General features: G+C 47.8%; 1 protein-coding gene across 2 annotated transcripts in view; it reads left to right on the top strand.

Annotated features, from left to right (window-relative positions):
* Nucleotides 1-18245, top strand: part of Sdk1 (sidekick cell adhesion molecule 1) — a 970126-nt gene that overhangs the window by 676627 nt on the left and 275254 nt on the right. Inside the window, exons 6-8 of one of the 2 annotated variants that reach the window (XM_052754191.1) lie at nucleotides 6513-6624; nucleotides 7159-7349; nucleotides 18149-18232. In XM_052754191.1, coding sequence (XP_052610151.1) covers nucleotides 6513-6624; nucleotides 7159-7349; nucleotides 18149-18232 — 387 coding nt within the window. The remainder of the gene's footprint in view (nucleotides 1-6512; nucleotides 6625-7158; nucleotides 7350-18148; nucleotides 18233-18245) is intronic. The other variant, XM_052754192.1, reaches the window with a different exon arrangement.

Genomic DNA, 18245 nt, shown 5'->3' with positions numbered 1-18245 from the left:
CACACAGGATGACAGCTCTGAAGTTATCTCTTACACCTTTTTCTAGCATTTGAAACCACGCACCTTTGTGCCTCACTTTTCCCACCTCTACAGGGGGTGATGCTGTCTCCCCGGCTGTCACTGAACATGTTGAAATTTGTAAACCATTCAGGGGAATAGTCATCTCCACGGAGGGAACTCAGTGAGACAGAATTTTTTTCCTTTTCCCTACTTGTTTCCATTTTTCTGGGAAATGTTCTCCATACATTGGTGTGTGGGTTTTAGAAAAAGGCTTGTGATGTAGACATTGAGGGTGGTGGAGTAGCAGGGTAACTTTTGCAGAGTATTTAATGTTTTTTTTTAAATTCATTATTAGAATGTGTGTGTGTGTGTGTGTGTGTGTGTGCACATGCACGCACTGTGTGATATGTTTGGGCACATGTGCCATGGCACATGTGTAGCAGTCAGGGGACAAGTTGGTACAATCGATTCTCTCCTTCCACATTTACCTGGGTCCCAAGGATTGAACTCAGGGCACTATGCTTGTACTGCGAGCTTCTTTACCTGCTAAGCTATCTTGCTGGCCTTCGGTGTCGATTATTTGTAATAAATTAACACATCATTGAGGATTTGTTGAGCGCGTCTTATAGTTCAGATACTTTCAGACTCACAGAAATAAAGAGGTTTACCAGAAACCTGGAGTCTTGGCTACTTGGGAAGTAGAGGCAGGAAGTTCATGAACTATGGGGAGAGTACAAGGCCAGAATGGGCAACTTAGCAAGACTTTGTCTCAAAAAGGGAAAAGAGGGTTGAGGATGTAACTCAGTGGTAGAGCACTTGATGAGAATGTCCCAATGAGGGACTGGGGGGCGTGACTCAGTTGTAGAGCCTTTGACTAGCATGCGCTAGGCCTAGGTTAAATATCCCCACCCATACCACAAAGAGAAGAGGAGATGAGATGAGAGGAGGCAGGGGAAGGGAGGGAAATAAAGGGCTTCTGTTTTTTAAAGCTTATTTTAACTCTCAATACATACTCCTAGAGAAACAGAGAGAGATTGTACTTTAAAGTCACAAAGGTTGTGTGTGTGTGTTTGTGTGTGTGTGTGTGTTTGTGTGTATGTGTGTGTGTGTTTGTGTGTGTGTGTGTGTGTGTGTGTGTGTATGTGTGTTTGTGTATGTCATGTGCATGCCCACACACCCCTCTTTCATGGCCTACTGGGAACCAAGTTTGGTTCTTCCCTATTGCATTGTGGGATGGAAAGCTGCCTCCCTTCAGCTCGTCTCCACTCTCCTGAGTTGTTCCTACTGTCCTCCATAGTTGTCCGCCACTGAAGCTAATGACATTCACACTCTGTTCCATGATCATAGCTGCATCTTTTAGTCTGGCTACAGATTGCTGATTGTGTAATTATTAGCAAAAATTGAGATATATGCATAGTATTCGTGTTGCTTTTGCTATATAAAGATGACCCACTTCATGACTACATAGTCTTCAGTGATCACGCTTCTGTTTTATACAGACATTTGGTTTTTCCAGAGTTTATAATTGCCTTACTTTTCAAAAAGAGTGTGCAAATATGTGTATGTATTAACTATATATAATATTTAAGTTTATATGTGTATATATGTCTTTTAGCATACATAAATATGCTGAATATTACACCCGCACATAATTCACAATGCATTCCTGGCAACCAGGGCATAAACTTGAATGCTAATCTGAGGAACAACCCAAAAGTAAATTTCAGAAGAACTGTCTAAGAGGATGTGTGATATGTGAAGTAGTGTGAGCTCAAGGCTCATCTGTCACACAGAGTGTTATCATTAATGTTCAAAGTTGCTGAATCAAGACTAACAATTGATGCATAGCATTAAATTCCTAAGAAGACTTACAAGAGATTGCCCTTGGTCAAGGTTGGGAGAGTTGTTCCATTTTAGTTTAAGTGTGTTAAATCTGTGTGTATATACGTTAATTAAAATCCTAGCTGGGCGGTGGTGGTGCATGCCTTTAATCCCAGCACTCGGAAGGCAGAGGCAGGTGGGTCTCTGTGAGTTTGAGGCCAGCCTGGTCTACAGAGCGAGTTCTAGGACAGCCAGGACTGTTATATCAAGAAACCCTGCCTCAGGAAAAAAAAATCCAAAGCAGAGTTGGGGATGTAGCTCAGTTGGTAGAGTGCTTGCCTGGCATTCCTGAGGCCCTGGGTTCTGCTCCCAGTACCACATAAAACCAGGTGCGGTGGCACGTTCCTGTAATCCTAGCACTGAAGAGGTGGAGGAAAAAGATCAGAAGCTTGAAGTCATCTGTTCTGGTTAGCTTTCTGTTGCTATGATAAACACCGTGACCCAAAGCAACTTGGGGAAGAAAGGGTTTCTTTAACTAATATGTCCCAGTCATAGTCCATCACTGAGGGAAGTCGGGACAGGGGCAGAGGCAGGAGCCATGGAGGAGCTGCTCACCAGCTTGCCTCTAGGCTCACTGTCAGCTACTTTTCTTATGAAGTCCAGGCCCACTGCCTAGGGATGGCGCCACCCACAGTGGGCTGCACCCTCCTCTATCAACTAGAAATCGAGAAAATGCCCCATAGATATATCCATGGGCCAATCTGATGGGTTAATCCTCATCTGAGGTGCCTTCTTCCAAGATGGGTCAAGTTGACAACCAAGATTAGCCAGCACATCATCTCACAGTTCAAACGCAGCCTGAGCTACACAAGATCCTCTCTCAAAAAATAAAGAACTAAATAAAATAACATAAAATTGAAAGCATCCTTTTACAGGGGGAGAACATGGCAGAACAACAACTACAGTGAGTACTCTCCTTGCTGTTGGGGTGTCTGGATTTCAGTGACTTATGCACAATTTTCTTGTGTTGCTTTCCCGTTTCAACAGTAACCATGTGGGCTTTACAATCAGGATTTCCTTGAGTCTTGCTTTGACCTTGCTGTGGGTGCTTGCACAGGTCAAATTCACCTTTCTGGTGGCCTTGTGGGTGCTTGCACAGGTCAAATTCACCTTTCTGGTGGCCTTGTGTATATATTGCAGTTACGATCCCCATTCCTTTCTCCTCCTTCTCCTGGTAGTGTCCTGTGTGGTATTAGCATCATCTGAAAGAATGCAGGAGCCAGGGATTGGGGGCGTGGGACAGAGGACAGACTGACATCTGGTGACCTTGAGTGGAGCAAGTCCCTCTACTGACCATTTGCCCTTTGTCAAGTGAGAGTTGCCCTGTAATAGCGGATTTATGGGTGCTTAAAGTAAGATGCCCAGTAAATGGTCTGCATCCTTATGAACCCAGGATGGAAGGATGCCTCTGCTTCACCTGCTGTTTAGGGATATTTCTCCAGGTGGGGTGGGAATTTGCCAGTGTCCATACCTTCCTGCCAAGGTCCCAATGACACACCAAAGTTCACACTGAGAGCTTGCATACAGATCTTGGGAGAGGGGTCATGGGAAGGAGCTCAGGTGACCCTAAAGCATCCACACTGGAAGGTGTGTACACAGTATGGATGAAGGCTCTCCTGGGACTGTGTAGCTGGAACTCCCTTCCCCTAATCCTCTTCAGCCTATATACCTGCCCCACCCCTAGACCCTGTGGCTATATACAGTTAGGACAGAATTGCATCCAACTGGCTGAGAGGAGTGACTGAATGCTCAGATGAGGCTCCCATGACCTTCTTCACTCGCTCCTTCTAGGAGGGAATTGAACAGTCGGCAAGCCCAGCTGGGACCATTTGCAAACCGGCACAGCAGGTCTTATGAAAGAGGGTATTACTCTGCTTAGGTGCAAGGGTGTCTAATGTTCAGTCTCTCTGGTTGGCCCAGGCAAGAGAGGTTCCACCTGGGACCATCTTCTCCAGGTAGTGACCAGTGCTGAGTGTGGGCTCCCTCTCTGCCTTGGTGGCTGCGCCATAACTAATGACAAGCCAGCACATTGCTCGGTGACCTCTCACTCCCGCGGCTGCTCTCCTTCACTCCTCATAACCACTTGCAAATATTAGCTCCCTGTGCCACTTCTCCTCATCAGCAGCTTTCACAGGTGACAGGCCGGGTGCTCTACAGATGGGCGTTTAGTGTGCGCTCCAGCCCTCATGACAATCTGACGTCTGGCGAGCCATCCCTGACGTGCAGGGTGTCAGCAGGAAGATCCCCAGGGGAGTCCCAGAGGGAACTTCCGGGGCCTAGAGTTTGGGTAAGGCCAGGGCTGCTGCCAGCTCCCCAGGAACCTAGAGTTCTGTGAAAATGGATCTCCCATCATGAACTCAATGTATAGGTTTAAGAAAATGTGTTTGCTGGCCCTGCCTGAACCAAGGACTTCATTATTGTTATTTGTATATATGTGTATGTTATGTGCTAATATGTTTCTGCACATGTGTCAGGGGTGGGGGGGGACGGTGCGCATACACATGTGTCTGTGCATGTAGAAATCAGAAGGTAATGTCAAGTATCTTCCTTAATCATCCTTCACCTGATTTTTGAGACAGGGTCTCTCACTGAACTAGAGCTCACCATTTTGGTCAGACAAGCTGGCTAGCAAATCCAGGGATCCTCTTGTCTCTGCCTACCCAATGCTAAGATTATAGAGACACACCCAGCTCCTTACATGGGTGCTGGGGTCCCAAACTCAGCTCCTCATGCTTGTGTAGCAGTCACTTTTCTGACTGAGCCAACTCCCCAGCCAAATACCTTTCTCCTTTAAATTAATTAATTTTTTTAAATTTTTGTTTTGGAGATAAGGTCTTACTATGTAGCCTAGGCTGGCCTTGAACTTGAGATCCTCCTGTGACAGCGCCTCTCTCTCTCTCTCTCTCTCTCTCTCTGTGTGTGTGTGTGTGTGTGTGTGTGTGTATGGGTGTGTATGTATACAGGTGTGTGCAGATACATATGTGTGTGGAATCCAGAGGACAATTTTGGGGTGTTGTTCCTCAGGCATCATCCACGTCTTTTTTTTTTTTTTTAAGAGAGACAAGGTCTCTGGTCCGGGACCCTGCCACATAGGCCAGGCTGACTGACTTACCCAAGAGCCCCAGAGATCTGGCTGACTGCCTGCTTGGGATTAGAAGCATGCACCACCGTACCTGTTTTTTCTATGTGAATCTGGGATCGAACTCAGGTCCTCATGCTTGCAGGACAAGCACTTTGCTGACTGAGCCACCTCCTCAGTCCCTCCCTCCCCTCCTCTTTTTTGTAGGTCATATGCACCTCTACTGTCAAGCCACTTCCTCCTGAAGCAGGAAGCACCCTCGATACAGCACTGGGGGGAACCTGTGCTGGTCAGAGGGCCCTCTTTTCCCTGACCGTCCCTCTCCATGACTGTGAGCCGCAACTGCCTAAGTGCTGACCGCTCCGTGTGAGGAACCACTGAGGGCCTTTTGCCTTTCATTCATTTTGATTTGTTTCTATTCCCAGCCTCTTACATCCACACCCTGTATTGAAATCCCTGCTCTATAAATGTTTGGTCTTGATTTCTCCTGAATAGACAGTTACTAAAGTTGCTGTGGGTAGTTTAATTTTGACGCTAGCTACATTTTAGGGAAAAACAGAAAAAAATACATAAAGCTTTTCCCTCCCTGTCTCCAGAAATGTGAACTTAAATTATTTATAGTTTGATACTCACAAAACAGAGAATGGACTGCGGGTGTTTATGTAGCAGAGAAACTCAGGGGAGTGTGACTGTGGAGAGAACGGGAACTCTTGGATAACAGAATGCAGTCACCCAGGGAGTCACGGGGGCTGATTCTGTGACCTCTGTGCCTAGCAGAGTTCCCAACCTGTGACGTGTCTGTCCAGTTACTCTAGTTAGAAAACAGAGAGCATGTTAGTTACTTTTCTCCTTGCCGTGACAAACTGTCTGACTCGGACAGTATGTCGAGGTGGAAGGGTTGATTCTGACTCGCGGTTTGAGGGTGAACGTTCATCACAGCGTGGGGGGTGGTGGGGGAAGCGTGGTAACAGGAACAGACAGGAGGCAGGCTGGATGCTGGTGCTCAGCTCACTTTCTCCTCTGTATTCAGCCCAGGATCTCAACCCACAGGTGGGACCGTTCACGTTCAGGGTGGGACTTCCCACCTCAGCTAACCTAATCTAGAAACCCTCTCACAGGCAGGCCTGGTGGTTTGTTTCCATGGTAATTATAAATCTCATCAGGTTGACAATTAAGATTAACTGCCACGGTGGGTATGCCAGGTGATCTCAATAAGCAAATGCTTGGATCAATGGGGCAAAATAAATAAATAAAAGGAAGCACTCTGGAAAATACCAAGCCCTTCAAAGCTTGCTGCTGCACATTGTACCCGGTGGTGACAGGTGGCAGTCAAACAAGACTGGCTGTGCCTAGACTCCATCACCTACAGTGTGACAGAGGCCAGGGCCAATGTGAAAACATCAAACTCCAGCTCTCTCCGGGGATCCTAGGAAGTCATGAGGTTCTGAGTTGCCTCTCAGGGTGGTTTTGCATGGTCCTTCTTCTGTTCTCGCTCAATCACCCCATCTCCCATTCTGAGAGTTCCATGGATGTTTTGTTTTCTCTGTTACAGGAGATACTGGCACCCATGAAGCCATGGCCCCTGTCATCGTGGTTGCCCCGGGCAACAGAAGTGTGGTAGCAGGGTCCAGTGAGACTACCTTGGAGTGCATAGCCAATGCCAGGTACAGGGTGGGCTCTGGATGTGGGAACATGGGAGACATCCCTCATTTGAAAACCCAGACCCTGAAATACTTTAAAAATCTTGGACTTTAAGCCTTGACATGATGCCGCAGTGAAAATCCCAACCTGATCTCATGTGTCTGATGCAGTCAAAACACAGATGTGCTAAAAACGTGGCAAGGGATTCCCAGGCTGGAGTTTAGATGGTCACACCTCCCATGTAGCTGTGGGTCCTCTAGTAGTATTTATTTTAAGCATTCTTTTCCTGGGCAAATGGAATCATTAGCATGTATGGTCCATTGCTGCCGCAATTAGCTATCCTTGCTCAATAGCCCTTGAGCATAATGTCTCGTTGAGGAGAGCTGTGAGGGAGTGGAGCTGTATCTGGATTGATTTTTAAATGTCCATTGTTCAACCCGCCATGGCTCCTGGTAGAATTAGCTTTGTCAAGCTCGTGCTGAACGCCTGAAATGATTATTATTGCCATCTACATGATTCACCACCACTGTCACCGATGCCCTTGCACTCTTTCACAGGCCTGTGGAGGAGCTGAGTGTGCACTGGAAGAGAAACGGAGTTCGACTCACAAGTGGACTGCACAGCTATGGGAGGCGCCTCACCATCAGCAACCCGACATCGGCAGACACCGGGCTGTACGTGTGCGAGGCGACACTCCGTGGAAGCGCATTTGAGCCAGCCAGGGCCAAAGCCTTCCTCTCTATCATAGGTAATGCTCAGGCCAGCAGTGGTGCTGGCTTCAGTCTCGGGTAGCTCTCCATACCCATAGTTCCAGGCAGACAAGATAGCTGCTATGTGTCCCACTGACTTGATGTATTTGTGGTGTTTGTGCATATGTGCCACCTCTGCAGATGCAAGCCAGAGGTGGACACCAGGTGTCTCTCCTCTGCAACCCTCCATTTTATTTTTTTGAGACAGAGTCTCTTAGTGGGACCTTGAGCTTGCCAATTTGGCTAGCTGGTCAACCAGCTCCCAGGATCCACCTGTCTCCAGCCCCAGCGCTGAGATCATAGATGATCTTCTGGTGCACCTGGCTTTTTACATGGGTGCAGCAGGTCCTCATGCTTCTGCTGTGAACAAGTTACTGATTTAGCCACCTCCTCCATCCCCACCGACTTTTGTTTTTAATCACATTGATGTGTTTGTTTCTTTGTTTGTTGTACATGAATATGTATGTCGGGGGAGGGGGTGCTCACATCCCACAGGATGCACACAGAGGACAACCTGTAAGAGTTCTCTCCTTCCACCCTGTGTCCTGGGGCTCAAAGTCAGCCGTCAGGCTTGCCTGAGCACCCCCTTTTACAGCTGAGCCATCTCGCTGGGCCCCCACTGACTTTATTTTGAATGCACTAAATGGCAAGTTAATCCCATTTGTTTTCAAAAGCCAAAGTAGGCGTGTCCCTCATACCTTCTGAGCACAGCTGTACTTGTTACTTTTCTCATCACTGAGACAGAACACTGGACAGAAATAGCTCAGGACAGGACAGACTTAACTTTGGTTTACAGTTTTCAAGGCATACAGTTCCCTGTAGTGTGGAAGGCATGGTGGATGGTTTGGCTCTATTGGTGGGACCTTGGAACTCTTAAGAGCTTAGCCCAAGTTCGGGCTGGATTATAACCCTAGAAGGTCTGTACCCTGTAATCAAACTCCACCAAAAGTTCCAAAGTGTCCACCAGTTGGGGACCAAACACTGAAATATGGGAGCCCATGGGGGACATTTCACACTCATACCATAACTACCTGCCACCATAAAGCTTGAGGGTGGAGATAGGGCATTTCAGATATTGCCTGCATCTCCTGGCCTTTCTCTTGCCCCAAACTTCTCCCCAAGTCTCCCTGGCTTTTACCATCTGTGCTCAGAAGTCAGCCTATGTGGCCTTGACTCAGAAGGAGATGGGAAGAGCTGGCTGTTACCTTGGGTTGGACCGAAAGGTAAGAACAGAGGTAGTTTTAAAGAGAAGGCTAAAGGTGAAGTGAAACGCACCTGAGCTGCCTCTCTCTAAACGCTGGGAGAGCACAGTCCTGGAAGCATGACTCTGGCTGTGGCTGAGAGATCTGTAAGCTTATTACTAGATTATGACACGGCACACATTACACTGGAGGAAAGCACCCACATTTTATTTTCCCAGCTTCCTGCACGGTCACCAGTTTGTTCTTAAAATGACTGCAGCTGCTGTCCAGGTGACCCATACTCCTCCGTGGAAGCCACTGCTGATGGAGGGTACCTCCAAGGCCACTTCACTCGTCTCCTTTCTGAAATGAAAGGAATTGAAAACGGAGGGGAAGAAAACCTCCCAGAACAATTGCTCCTTCAAAAATACATCTTGCGGTTTGCCATTTTGCAAAATAAGAAAGGAAAAAGCAGACAGATCCCCGTGGAATTAGCAAGCATCAAGGAGTGTTGCATAGAAGGCCATTCCCTGAGCATCCTCATGCTCGTTAGACATCAGGAGAGGGCTCTGTGCTCTCTGAGTGACTCTGATGAACACAGCCTCTCAGCCCCCTCCAGAAGAGTCATAAGGCTGGTCAGAGAGTCTGAGCCTCAGACCAGACCAGCGCCACCAATCACTGCTGATCCCACCCAAGGGTTTGCGCTCTCCTCTGGCTGCCAGTGTTAGATGTGGATGTGAAACCCACATCCCGCTCCCAGCAGAGACTTCCATCGAGGTTGATCTATGGCTGTTGGGGCACAGTGTATTATAGATTGAACTGAAATTAAAATTTGTGATGTGTAAATCTCTGGCAGACAGGACTATATTGTGTTAAAAACATTTTAAGGTAATTTAAACAAGGGAGGAAATTTATCTCCCTTTAAACTCAAATGTTTGTCTCCATCACCATTTCTTTCTCAAGTATTTAAATCTATCATCCTAACTTTGATCTTCAATTCATATCAGAATCAGCTTTTGTGCTTAGCATTCATCATCACTCATGTTCTGACTTTTAAAGATACAGGAAGATACTTCCATTCTTTTGTGTTTATATGTGTGTATGTGTGTGTACACAGTCATGTATATGTTGGCATCGAATATGTTCCTCAGTCACTCTCAACCTTATTTTTGAGATTAAAAAAAATGGGTAGATGTGGTGTGTGTGTGTGTGTGTGTGTGTGTGTGTGTGTGTGTGTGTGTGTGTGTGTGTAAAGCTGCCTGCATAAGCCTGTAGAGAGTGTCAGATCTCCTGGAACTGGAGTCAAAGGCAAGTGTGAACCTCCTGATGTGGGTGGGTGCTTGGGACTGAACTAGGGTCCTCTGCTAGAGCAGTACATACTCCTAAGCACTGAGCCATCTCTCCAGCCCGTCATCTACCTTGGTTTTTGAGACAGGGTCTCTCACTGAACCTGCAACTCACCAATTCATCTAGACTGGCTGGCCATCAAGCTTCAGGGATCACCCTGTCTCCTCCCACTCCACCCATCAGTGTTAGAGTTACAGGGGCAGGGTGGAATGCCCCATCTTTTTACATGCGTACTGGGGACACACACTCAGGTCCCCACGCTTCTGCAGCAACCACTTCACCCACAGAGCCACCTCTCAGCCCCAATGCTTCCTATCTTGATAAGGGTGACTTAAAATCCCTTTTGTTTAGAAATTGTGACAGGTAGAATTTTGTGGTTGCCTCACACTGGAGAAAGTATCTCTGTTGATTCAAAGGACTCAGAGATTGTCACCACGCCTGGCCACCACATCAGGGAAGGATCCTGGGAAAGCGTGACCAATCTCCCAGACTGTCACCAGCAGAGCTGGGCAGAGAGGTATTGATATGAGCATGCAGATGAATGAAAACAGAAAGGAATCGCCTTCCAATTACACGTATTTCACACTGATGAGACGAGACAGACGGCGGCAGCTGTTTACTCTGCCTGTCAGCTTCCAGTTGGATTGCTCAATTCCTGTAGTCTAAACAGGAATGTAAGCTCTGCTCAATGGAAGGCGCCTGGCGCCCACCCTGCAGAGCCCAGAGCCCTGTCCCCCGACCTCCTCACTGCTCAGTTGTCCTGCTGTCCCTGGGCCTGGCCTCTTCTCCTCCTATGATGTAACAGCTCGCAGCTGCTGAGACACCATGCCACTGCTCTGACACTCAGAGCAGGCTATGGACACGGCCCTGCCTCCCTATGGTGCCTGACTTCCACTGCGCCACCACCTTCCCCTTCCTAGTGGCGTCTTCCAGGAATAGGAACCAACTTTGCCTACCGTGGTGGGTGGGAGGTGCTGGTGATGCCATCGAGGAAAAGCCCCATGCATGAAACTGCTGATGGACTGTGGGCTTTGCTGTGCTGTGTGCTGCCAGTGCTGTTCTAGACTGGAGATTGTCCATGGCCTGCTTTGGTGGAGGCAAACCCTAGACCTGGATGTGTCCTCTCAGGCTCTGAGCAGATGTCTGTGACTGACTTTGGATGCCCACCCTTCAGCATCTGGCAAGCTTACCTGTCATTGAGACCAGGTGTCCCTTAAAAATCTCCCAGAAGTCGCTGCAAGAAGTCTCAGCTGTGCTCTGTAGCAACTGGCACATGAGAGCAAGGTATGTGGCAGGGAGGTGTAAGCACAGGCGTTAGGGTTCGCTGCTAGCTGCACTGGTAACTGGCTTTGATGAGGGTCATTGATGTTGTTGACCTTGGCTCCAATCTTTCACATGGAGAGGTGGTAGATGACCTACTGGCCCACACAGTGGAAAGGTGGTAGATGAGCTGCTGGCCCACACAGTGGAGAGGTGGTAGATGAACTGCTGGTCCACACAGTGGAGAGGTGGTAGATGACCTACTGGCCCACACAGTGGAGAGGTGGTAGATGAGCTGCTGAACCACACAGTGGAGAGGTGGTAGATGAGCTGCTGGCCCACACAGTGGAGAGGTGGTAGATGAACTGCTGGTCCACACAGTGGAGAGGTGGTAGATGACCTACTGGCCCACACAGTGGAGAGGTGGTAGATGACCTACTGGCCCACACAGTGGAGAGGTGGTAGACGACCTACTGGCCCACACAGTGGAGAGGTGGTAGATGACCTACTGACCCACACAGTGGAGAGGTGGTAAACGAGCGTACTGGCCCACACAGTGGAGAAGCAAGGAAGCAAGCTCACTGCAGAAGTGCTGAATGGATGGCTTCACATGCTGTTGCCATGACTCTGTCATAGCCTATGCTGCATGGTGCTGCTGATGGGTGAATACATCACATTAAAGCATGTGCACATCACACTCTTTCCACACTGAGAGCCAGGATGCTCTCAACATCCATGGAAGCATTGGTGCTTTCTTCAGGAGAAAGGATGGCAACGGTGATGGTTAGCTTTAACTGTCAACGTGACAGTCTAGGATCACCTGGAAAGAGTCTCAGGGGGGGGGGGGGACTGTCTAGCTCAGGTTGGCTTGTGGGCGTGTCTAGGAGGGATTGCGTTAATGAAATTAATTACTGTAGGAAGACCCATCCTGAAAGTGGACAGTGCCATCTCTTGACTTTGAGCCCTAGACCATGGAGAAAGCAAGTTAAGCACGAAGCATGCATGCAATCGTGGTTTCTGGTCTTGACTGCAGATGAGATGCAACTGGCTGTTTTAAGTCTCTCCCATCTGGTCCTCCTGCTCTGATGGACTGCAGCCTGGAAGCATGAGCTAAAGTAAACCCTGTCTCCCCTAAGTTGCTTTTTGTCGGGGTATCTTATCCCAGCAACAGAAATGACAGCAGGGCAGTGGCTCTCACCAAGTATAGCATCTCGGATCACTGTGGGGGATAGCTGTATGTCTTAGCCCCACAACCGACAGATCTGGCATGTCCTGCAGGAACTGCAGCTGCTCTGTGCCCACCCCACCCCACCCCAGTGTCCACAGAGCTCCTTCCCACCCCCCCTGGTACTAGGAATGGAGAGTGACTGTACTAGTTACTTTTCTCATCGTGGTGATAAAAATAACTGACAACAGTAACTTAAGGAAAAGGGGTATTTCTTTGCTCACAGTTGGAGGGCCCATCATGGTGGGGAAAGTGTGGCGGCAGGAGCCTGAGTCGACTGGTCACATGGCATCCTCAGTCAGGAAGCAGAGAGAGATGAACGCTGGTGCTCAGCTCACTTTCTCCTTTTTATCTAGCCCAGCCTAGGGAATGGTGCCACCCACGGGGGTGAGGAGACTTCCCTCCTCTGTTAAACATTTCTGGAAATATCCTCATAGATACTCCCAGAGGTGTGTTTCCATGGTGATTCTAAATCCAATCAAGTTGACAAAGAAGATTGACCACCACAGTGATCATTACAGAAAACTCTGTGTATTTCTTGCAAAGCTATTCCAACTCACTGTACACATCACTCTGAAATCCAGATACTCTATTTTAAAATAAAGCTAGCTACTCATAGTGACTGATACAGTGTCATAGAGGAGCAGCCATTCCGCAGAGGACACTGGGCACCTAGCAGGTGTTTATATCCCTACATAAAGGTATCTAGTTCCTCTCCCTCCTTCCTTCTCCCCTCAATTCCTCCTTCCTCCCCTCATCCCCCTTCCAACCATCTGTCTTTCTCCTTTTTCTCTTCCTTCCCCTCCCTCCCTTCTCCTCACCCCTTTCCTTCTCTCTTCTCCCTTCCTCCATTCCTTCCATCTGCAAATCTCTGCCATGCCTTCTTGCCTCTCCTCATTCCTCATGGAAAAAGTTCTCCACCGTAAGGGCCCATACCATTAGACCTTGCCACTCAGCTAACCCTGCTCTCCCACTCAGTCCATTTTAAGATTGATGACCTTTATCTCACCTGCAGAGTTCATCAGGTCACATACAGAATGTACAAGTTCCAGAGGAACTGGTGTAGACATCCTTGGGGACCATTCTGCCCACTACAGTGGACAAGGTACCCAATGTGGACAGTGACTGAAGCCAGAGGTAGAGAATAGCACCAGAGGGAAGGAAAGACACTGTGGGAAATGTACTAATCAGAATAAGCCTGGGACTCAGACTGAATTCTCAGCCGGGCCCGAGGGCTGGACAACATAGCCTGGATATACTTTGACCCCCCTCCACTGACACTGGCTCTGTAAGACAGAACTCGTGCATCAAACCCCTGTCGAGCTGGGGTAGAGGAATTTAAGGCCTCAGTGTGGGGCAACCTAGGGAGGACCCTAACTCTGGTTCCGATTACTGCAGCTGAGCCATCTGTAGGCCATTCAGTCCATGCTGGCTTTGTCTTGGCTTTGGTCTCACCTAGGGCATGAAACTCTTCTGATGTCTTGATCGTATTTCTAAAGATGGAAGTGTCCACTTCGATCCCTGGTTTTATTGACTGCACCTGTGATCAGTAGTTACCAGGCCAGTCCAGGCCTGTGCCAACTGGGCACTCACTCTCAAAGAGTCTCCCATTTGCCAAGACACATGTTCACCCAGTTGCCCTTGGAAGATCAAGTGGTAAAGAGGCATGTGCATTAGATGACCATCCTCAGAGTGTCTCTCTGGCTCAGCTGGAAGTCCTCACAGCTGAAGGCCTAGTAATTGCCCCACTCTGTCCTCCTCCTCACAGACTGTGCAGAAACAAGCAGCCATGGGTGGGGGAGGGCCCTTGAGAGCCCCCAATGAATTAGGTTGATGTGAAGGACCCACAAAGAGAGATTGGGGTTTGTGTGTGACAGGGAAGAAGCATGATGAAGATCCTGCGTCACTGTGACAACTCTAACACCTTGCCTATCACCTCACTTACCTGGCAGGCTTCCAGGAACGAGATGCAGCAGGTTGCTCCAAAGGGCTACCAAGTTTCCTGGTGCCTCTAGGCCACCCTTCCCCACACTGGTAAGAGAGGTGCTGTAAAGTAGAGAAGTCGAGCATCCCTGGCTGTGAGGTGCACACCTACCTGGTCTCTGCTTGAGGTGAAGTGGCATCCCCTCATGCATGTCCATCCCCAGGGACACTGTGGACTCTGTTTCCATCCTTAGCCAGGTGCCACTGTACACACCTAGGAAGCTGAAAATATAAATGGCATCTGGTTTCTGGGTAAATTTTCTATTACCATGAAAAGAAACCATGACCAAGGCAACTTATAAAAAAAAAAGAGTTTATTGGGGGACTTACAACTTCAGAAGGTGAGGTCATTGACTAATGACCATCATGGCAGGGAACATGGTAGCAGACAATCAGGCATGGCATTGGAGGAGTAGCTGAGAGCTTACTTACATCCTAATCCAAAAACATGAGGCAGAGAAAGCTAATTGGCTGTGATGGGAGTCTTTTGAAATCTCAAAGCCAGCCCTCAGTGACACACCTTCTCTGATAAGGCCACACCTCCTAATCCTTCTCAAACAGTTCCATCAAGTGGGGATCAAGCATTCAAATATATGAGCTCATGGGGGAAGGAGCAGTCTCATTCAAACCACCACACTAGAGAAGGCACCCTGGAGGTGCTAGGAATCCATGGGACCAGTATACCCTCTCAAGTGTGTCTCCTATTGAACACATCTTGAGGGAGTTATAGGGTGTGAAGACAGCCACTTCCAAGGTGACATGCAGCGTAACTAACTGTTCACATAACATTCTTAAAATGAAAAACTACCAAAATTGGGTGGTTGGCCCTGAGCTGGACATGAGGGTTAGGGGTGGATGGCATCTTCAGTATGAAGGACCATTCTTTGTTCCAATGCAATATGGGCACACAACCCTGCATGTGTAATTATTGTGCATGGAACTAAACCCGTGTGCATGCACACACAAGCAGAAGTATGAATGGGGCAAAGAAGATAAAACTGTTGATCACATGAGTGATAGCCTGGAGGTGATCAGACTTAGTTTAAGGAGGCATTACCAGTGGAGTGATTGTTGAGATAGACTCAGGAAGATGTAAGCAAGATCTGTACCCCAGAGAGGGGACCAGGACAAGGTCTAGATTAAAGAACCAGTGAGTTTGCAAGTCTACTGGGGTCACTTACAGGAGCATCATTGACCCCAAGGTAGCCACCTCACCAAAAAGCATTCTAGAATAGATGACAACTCCCCCATGGTCACACAGATGGAGGCCCTACTTCGATTAACATTCCACATTCTCTGTACTCTAGTGCCTCCCACAACCAGGAGACCATGTTCAGCTGGGGCAGAATTACATACATACAGATGCCTGGGAGGTGCCGCAGGGAGTGGCTAAAGTCTCCTCGGTTAAGGGTCTAATGACCTTACCTGCCTCCTCCTTCTGCTAGGCAATGTCATTAGGCATGTGAGGGTCTCTTGGGGAAGTTAGGAATGCTTTGCTGAAGACGGTTATAGTTGTTACCCTATACAGAGGATAGAGTTCCACAGGGTAAACCGAGGAACAGATACACTAACTTTTTCTGTATTGTGTTTTGTGACTGCCTGGAACTTTGCAGTTACCTAAAAATAGAATGTTTGACTAAGGAAATGGAAACTGTAATTAATCATGAGCAAATGTTGATATTTAACTTAATTTTCCCCCTTTTGCCCTCACATCCCTTTAATCAGACCATGATGGTAGCTATTGACTTTAGCATCCACTGATGAATATGGGTCGTGACCTGTGCGTAAGGTCCTTGACAGGCTGTACCGCAGTGGAGTTAGAACATAAATAGTGCTGCTAGCGTTATTATTGATTAGAGAGACACAGCTGAGCGGGGAATATATGTGTGTGCAAAGACCAGCTAGGAAAGCGAAGGCTTTAAATATTAACGGCATGTGTCTCTCCAGGCCTGGTCTATACACACAAGACCCCATATCGGAGGGTTCTGCTTCTGTCTAGTGAATCCACAGCCATCTCCATGGTGCAGGCAAGTAGTTGGGGCAGATGCTTCTGCTCAGGAGGTCCAAGTAATTGCAGAGTTGATACCCACTTTCTGCCCATTCAGAAACCTTCGGTCTTTTCTTTTCTTTGAACTGGTATGTTTTTATTTCTGCACCCCCTTTTGGTCCCACCTATTTTTTTTAAGATGTAGTCAATATAGGAGGTACGCCAAGCCTTATTATCCACATTTAACACTATTACAATGAAAAGAAGATGTCTCCAGAAATTAATTATCGCACAGAAAGTGAACACAAGAGTCTTTGTCATTGTGATAATGAAGTAGCACTGCTGCTTTAATGCCCCTGAGCCCAGCCATGCCTCTGCTGGATTCTGCTGAATAAACTGCGAAAAATATTGCAATTTACTCTCCAAGGAAACTCATTGTCTAATACAACCACTATTTCCTGTTGCCCACTCAAGGGGCGAGTCTACAGAATAAAAATGCTCCGGAGTCTCCCTCCCTGCTAAGGATGGATGAGAGTCTCTGTACCCTCCACCCGCCTCCTGTTGGCACTATTATTTTGCATTCCATCGACATATTAAATTTATGTTGTAGCGGAGAACTGCTAAGACTTCAAAAAAAATAAGTTAATAGGCTGCGCTGTTCCTTGATATAGGCCTGGCCCCTTGTTATGGGGCTATTCAACATGCTTCACAGTTGGTGTTTAGTTTAGATATGGAAACAAGCTAGCCTATAAAGTACTGTGCTGTAAATATACCTTTATGAAGCTCTTGGGATACCCTTTCTAAAATGTGAATTAAGATATTTCATGATTTCAAGCCCATAAACTGAGAAGTAGCCATCGCCCTGAGTGGTAATTTGCTTTCTGAAACCTTAGAATATAAATCACCTTTGCCTGCTGTTCCCCAAGTTTGAGTTTGTGAATGTGATAGTGACTGATGATGACGTGTTTAGGAATAAAAAATGTAAGAGCTCAGACTGGGGACTGGGAAGATGACTCGGTCAATAAAGTACTTGCCATACATACATGAGGACCTGAGTTCAGGCCCCACTACTCAAATAAGAGGCCAGGCATGGCAGTGCACACCCATAATCGTAGTGCTAGGGTGGAGGAGGGTGAGAAAGGAGGATCCCAGTCTAGCCAAGCAGGTGAGCTTCAGGTTGAGTGAAGACCCTGTCTCAAAAAAATAAAGTGAGGAGCAATTGAATACACCTGACATTGACCTCTGGCCTGTGTGTAGGACATACATACACACACACACACACACACACACACACACACACACACACACACACACACACACACACATGAGAGAGAGAGAGAGAGAGACAGACAGACAGACAGACAGACAGACACCATTGTGGTCTTTGACATCCTTCTTGTGTTAGTTCCTTTCTCATTGCTATGATTAAATGTTCCAACAGAAGCAACTAAAGGGAGCAGGGTTTGGTTTTGTCTCACAGTTCCGGAAGGATGTGGTCCATCATGATGGGAAAGAAATGATGACAGGCAGGGAAGGCATGATGGCCAGCGCAGAAGACTGGCTGTTCACATCGCATCCACACCCTGGACGCAGAGAGTGAACAGAAAGTGGGGTCTGGCTACAGAGCCTCAAGGCCCATCCCCAGGGGCTCACATCCTCCAATAGGGTCCCACCTCTTAAAAGTCCCACAACCTTCCTCCACAGTGCCACCATCTGGGAATCAAGAGTTCAAATGTGTGTGCCCGTGGAGGGCATTTCACATTCAGACTGCAGCACACCTTTACTTAGGGGCCATTCTCTTTTCCTTGTTTAAAGAGCCACCATATTTCACTGCTGAGCCAGAGAGTCGGATTTTAGGTGAAGTGGAAGAAACTGTGGACATCCCATGTCGAGCCATGGGTGAGTATGGGAA

Source organism: Peromyscus californicus, unplaced genomic scaffold, assembly GCF_007827085.1.
Source record: "Peromyscus californicus insignis strain IS unplaced genomic scaffold, ASM782708v3 Scaffold_2__1_contigs__length_46816999, whole genome shotgun sequence".
NCBI classification, from domain to species: domain Eukaryota; kingdom Metazoa; phylum Chordata; class Mammalia; order Rodentia; family Cricetidae; genus Peromyscus; species Peromyscus californicus.
This window is presented reverse-complemented; position numbering and strand designations above follow the sequence as displayed.